The sequence below is a fragment of the Amphibalanus amphitrite genome, unplaced genomic scaffold, assembly GCF_019059575.1.
Source record: "Amphibalanus amphitrite isolate SeventyFive unplaced genomic scaffold, NRLGWU_Aamphi_draft 000518F_arrow, whole genome shotgun sequence".
Classification (NCBI taxonomy): domain Eukaryota; kingdom Metazoa; phylum Arthropoda; class Thecostraca; order Balanomorpha; family Balanidae; genus Amphibalanus; species Amphibalanus amphitrite.
Genome location: NW_024882012.1, coordinates 268,552 through 274,551, shown reverse-complemented (window position 1 = coordinate 274,551; position 6,000 = coordinate 268,552). Strand labels below are relative to the sequence as shown.

Sequence of the window (6,000 nt, the reverse complement as noted above, 5' to 3'; positions counted from 1 at the left end):
CTAATCAATGTGTGCTGACTGCTGTGCCTTTGGCCTGGGCTAATCTTTGAACCCTGGGATGCAACAGTCACGATGGCTCCATCACTGGAGCTACAAACTCTAAAAACATAGGCTTTCTCAGAATCCCTCATTACCCCCACCGAAAGGGCTCCATTACCCCCAAAGGGGGCATGCCCCACCATTTGCCGACCCCTGCTTTAAAAGAAAATCAAATTGTGTGAAAAATAGTGACTTTCATATGTTCCTCAATTCTCATGGACTCACTGATCAATCATTACCTAAATAAAAGCCCTTCTCTTTCGAACGTATAACTGAAATATTCGTTATGATTTGTAGCTATAATTACTACCCTTAGGACCCTTTTCTGTGTAACTGTACATTCTGTTGATGTCAGTTACTCAGCGTAAATAAAACAGGATAGATTGGAACGATTGTCTGTATTACACGCTGCCACCGTGTTCCTAAAGAAGCTACGTAAAGAGACACGTTCATCACAAACTACGTCATACATAATGTCGTGTACCTACCCAAGAAAATGACAGACTAAGAACAGTAGTTACAAACTATGTCATGCATAATGTCGTGTACCTACCCCAGGAAATGACATACTAAGAGCAGTAATGAAAGCAAACGAAACACATTTCAACCCTTCTTCTAACTCACATCCACATACTGAAAACTCACCACTGGCATAGCTACATTTAGACAGTACATCCCCACACTCCACACACAGCATATTTGCACAGCGGTACAAGCCGCCCGTATACGTAAGGTTCATGACGCACGAAAAGCTGCTCTTTGCTGCAATTCCTGAACATGACAACGTTTCAAAAACACGCCATGTGTTTCCTCTTTGCTATGCAAGGTATTCTATGAGCAACCATTCTGTGCAGAGCGGTCTGACCTCAACACAATCAAGCGCCATATTAATTTTCTCTACTAACGGTGATTCCTCGCGTATGTTACGTATACACGAATCAAAACAGGTAGTCAGGTAGCAAGTAGTTTTCTTATAAAGTCGCTATCAAGCTATCAATAGCGGCGAGGCGGCTTTAGTGAAGAACGCATCGGATGGCTGCGTCTAATTTACTAACGGTAGCGGTACGGGCAACAAGACAATGTCAGGAATAAGAAACGATAGCCACCCTACCACTGCTATTACTAATACTGCCACCGTCAATTAACGTTACAAACTAAAATGCTAAGGTCAAAATCCACGGGCAGGGTCGTTCGAGAGTGGGACACTACCACCAACAGTCAACACCAAACGCAGTCCACACACGATTAGCGCCTTTGATGAAAGTCGTTATAGTACGGGCGTTTGTTAGTGATGAGACTGACCTCCTCTCTGCTTTTGTCGTGCATGTCCACTAAATGCCTCCGGAGGGTTTTCAGCGTCGCGTATGTCTTGTTACATATGGGACAGTCGGTACTCCCCGAGTGGCTCTTCAGATGGTTGGTGAGAGTGGTGCGATGAGCGTAGTTTTTGTAGCAGAAGGAGCATGAGTATGGCCCGCCAGCTGTGAAAGAGAAAATTATGAGTGGTCACTGGCGGAGCTAGACAGGCGATCTTGGACGCTTCCGGGGTGGGGTGGGGGGGGGGAGATTACCTTACAAAGAGTTTAATTCCAAAAACCCTTCGAACTTCGATAACTTGTGTTGCTGTGCAGTTTGAAAACAAACTTTTCACATTGTTTAGTTTTCTTTCTATTCAAGAAAAAAAAGAAATTTTACAGATAACTTCAGGTTAGAAATCCAAACCAAAACGATATGAACACAAATAGGTGTAGGCAAAAAAGGATAGTAAAAAATAGGAAACCGACGAACACACCCAACACAAATTAAAACTCCGAAAAGTCCTAGGGAGCCTTTAAAAGAAAATCAAATTGTGTGAAAAATAGTGACTTTCATATGTTCCTCAATTCTCATGGACTCACTGATCAATCATTACCTAAATAAAAGCCCTTCTCTTTCGAACGTATAACTGAAATATTCGTTATGATTTGTAGCTATAATTACTACCCTTAGGACCCTTTTCTGTGTAACTGTACATTCTGTTGATGTCAGTTACTCAGCGTAAATAAAACAGGATAGATTGGAACGATTGTCTGTATTACACGCTGCCACCGTGTTCCTAAAGAAGCTACGTAAAGAGATACGTTCATCACAAACTACTTCATACATAATGTCGTGTACCTACCCAAGAAAATGACAGACTAAGAACAGTAATGAAAGCAAACGAAACACATTTCAACCCTTCTTCTAACTCACATCCACATACTGAAAACTCACCACTGGCATAGCTACATTTAGACAGTACATCCCCACACTCCACACACAGCATATTTGCACAGCGGTACAAGCCGCCCGTATACGTAAGGTTCATGACGCACGAAAAGCTGCTCTTTGCTGCAATTCCTGAACATGACAACGTTTCAAAAACACGCCATGTGTTTCCTCTTTGCTATGCAAGGTATTCTATGAGCAACCATTCTGTGCAGAGCGGTCTGACCTCAACACAATCAAGCGCCATATTAATTTTCTCTACTAACGGTGATTCCTCGCGTATGCTACGTATACACGAATCAAAACAGGTAGTCAGGTAGCAAGTAGTTTTCTTATAAAGTCGCTATCAAGCTATCAATAGCGGCGAGGCGGCTTTAGTGAAGAACGCACCGGATGGCTGCGTCTAATTTACTAACGGTAGCGGTACGGGCAACAAGACAATGTCAGGAATAAGAAACGATAGCCACCCTACCACTGCTATTACTAATACTGCCACCGTCAATTAACGTTACAAACTAAAATGCTAAGGTCAAAATCCACGGGCAGGGTCGTTCGAGAGTGGGACACTACCACCAACAGTCAACACCAAACGCAGTCCACACACGATTAGCGCCTTTGATGAAAGTCGTTATAGTACGGGCGTTTGTTAGTGATGAGATTGACCTCCTCTCTGCTTTTGTCGTGCATGTCCACTAAATGCCTCCGGAGGGTTTTCAGCGTCGCGTATGTCTTGTTACATATGGGACAGTCGGTACTCCCCGAGTGGCTCTTCAGATGGTTGGTGAGAGTGGTGCGATGAGCGTAGCTTTTGTAGCAGATGGAGCATGAGAAGGGCCCGGCAGCTGTGAACAGAGAAAATGGGGAGTGGTTACTGGCGGAGCCAGACAGGCGGTCTTGGACGCTGCGGAGGGGGGTGGGGGTCATACCATCGTAAAAAGTTTCTGCCAATTCCAAATACTCCTCGAATGTCGACAACTTGTGTTGGTGTTCAGTTTTAAGCAAAAATTTATGGTTAAAAGATGTGTAGTTTCTTTTTGTTCTAGAACAAGGAAAATTTTCTAGGTAAATTAAATCTGGAAACCGAAACCAAAAAGACACGAAGAACGATAGGTGTTGTAGACCATATCGGAAACAGACCAACAAATCAACACAAATCGAAGCCGCCGAAGGACCCAAAGAGTCCAAAAAACTTATAATACATTTACTAATGAATTAGATATGTTGCACAATGTTCATTGATCCATTGATCAATCATCAAACAATATAGGCCATTCTCTTTGAAACGCGCGACAACTGAATACTTCGTTATTTCTGGTAGCTGTTGTTACTTTCGCGTTCCAATTTGATGTAAATTCTCTTCATTTCAGTGTTATTCAGGGAGATTAAAAACAGGATGGAATGGAACGATTGCCTGTATGATACACACTACACAGCTGAGTGCCTGTGCTATAAACATTCACTGTCTATATTTCTTACGAAGCTACGCGATAAGACATCCTATTTACAAATAACGTCATTCATCATCGCTGGTTCCAACAGAAATGACCATTCCACTTAACCAAAGTTCTACCTCGCACCCACAACCAGAAAACACGACTGCCATAGCTACATCTACGCAGCAATCCCTGAACTCATCACACAATACTCGCTGCACTTCGTGCAAGCATAGTCCATGACAAGTTCCAGCCATCGTCTCAAAAAACAAGCTAAATGTTGCCTTATTTGTCATACACAAGCAATCTAATACACGCGCACACTCTCCGTGATCTATCCTTGTCGCCATCAACCGCCATGAATTTGTTCTAGTTCCTAACGGCAAAGCCTTGAGTAGACAGATAAGAGCTTTTTACAATGGACACATACACGACACGAGTAGAACCAAAGACACGCAGCATTTGTACATCGAGCGACTTTTACAAACAATCACGGTCGCTTGTGACAGTAGTTATAGTCCGCTCTTGTGTTGGTGATGAGATTGACGTCTTCTTTGGTCTTCCTATGAGCGAGCAGCAGGTGTCTCCTCAGGTGGTAGACCATGGCGAACGTCTTGTGGCAGATGGGACAGACCGTCTTCCCCGAGTGGCTCTTGAGATGTTCCGTTAGAATGCCGCGGTAAGTGTATACTTTGCCGCATATTCTTTTTTTATAAATTTAGTCCGAATGGCTGAATGGGCGGATTTGAGGAATCAGAGCCCGCACTAAGCATAGCTTGTTGTGCTGACCCTGACCCCACCACCCGATCGCGCAATTCCAGTTGTATGGCAGAATTTTGTCCGAACGTTTAACGTGCCCTCACGACTGGACACGGTCCCCTCCGCTCACTCACGTTACCTGGCTTCTGTGCGGCCCCTGCCACAGACGCGCACGCCATTACACGTAGGAGCTAAATGTGGCCGCCCGCACCGGGGCTTGAACCGGGCTCTCACTTCCGGCTAAGCGTCGAATTCCGGCGCTTTTATCCACTCGGCCACGGAGAGGACATATGGAACATGAGAAGGGCCCACCAGCTGAAAACAGACAATGGGGATCGGTCACTGGCGGGAATTGGTTTGGTCACTGGCGTAGATTAGTCTGGTCACTGGCGGGGATTAGTCTAGTCACTGGCGGGGATTAGTCTGGTCACTGGCGGGAATTGGTCTGGTCAGTGGCGCAATCATGTGTTAGATGCCGAGGGACAAGTCCTTAAAACAGTTTCTCCGGGTTCCAAAAACTTCTTGGAATTCGGAGACTTACGGGTTGCTGCTTGGTTTCAAGCAAACTTCCTCAGAAAAGCTGTTTAGTCTTCTTTCTATTCTTCACAAGAAGGATCAATTTTCTAGGTTAGTTAATAAAAAAAAAAAATGAAGCCAGCACGGTACGAACAAAAAATAGGTGTAGGCAAATCGGAGATGAATACAATAAGAAAAAGACGAATCAATCTTATACAAATTAAAACCTCCAATGTACCTAAAGGCCCTGATGAAAAAATAAAGCTGTGCAAAAAATAATGACTTAAAATATGCAGCTCAATGCTAATGGATCGATCATTATAGGAAGGCTCATCCAATGCAATCGCAGGACAACTAAAACAGTCAATAGTCAGCGGGTTTCTCTATGGCTTTTGAGATCCTTTTCCTTATTTATTTCGATTATTGCAGAGTTGACTGGCAAAAAATAAAAACACCATTAACCTGAACTATTGCCTGTATTATACATTGTCACACTGCTGTCGAAAAGGACAAGCGTGAACTGGTACCTAAACGAACACTATGATACATGCCTTGCTCTAAAAGAAATGACGGAACAAAACAATAATAAATGGAAACGAAATATATTTCAGCCCTTCTTCTACCGCGCATCCAAGGACAGAAAACTCATCGCTGTCATAGTTACGCAGTGCATTATAGGCATTGTAGAAAAACACGGAACAAATGGTGCATGGACGCGTTTCGATTAATTATTAAATCTTCATCAGCATGACATAATCACATATCACAGGTAGGCATTTAGGTGAACTATTTAGGTGAGCGTCCGGCCTCGTGCTTATTGAGGGCGTCGTGTCGGAGCTAATCTTCCTATCTTGTTTTCTCTGTGATTATGTCATGCTGATGAAGATTTAATAATCGAAACGCGTCCATGTACTATTTGTTCCGTGTTTTTCTACTTGTCTCTATCAATATATAGGAATTGTACATGCACATAGTCCAGAACATAATACACTTCCGCTCACTAAAC

At 43.5% G+C, this 6,000-nt stretch overlaps 1 protein-coding gene across 1 annotated transcript in view; it reads right to left on the bottom strand.

Moving 5' to 3' along the window:
* Positions 1-2,877: 2,877 nt before the first annotated feature.
* The window catches only part of LOC122393147 (broad-complex core protein-like), a 104,999-nt gene continuing 101,876 nt past the window's right edge, over positions 2,878-6,000 (bottom strand). The window contains exon 7 of the mRNA XM_043388869.1: positions 2,878-3,128. Within this exon, the coding sequence (XP_043244804.1) occupies positions 2,893-3,128 (236 nt within the window). The 3' untranslated portion in view covers positions 2,878-2,892. The remainder of the gene's footprint in view (positions 3,129-6,000) is intronic.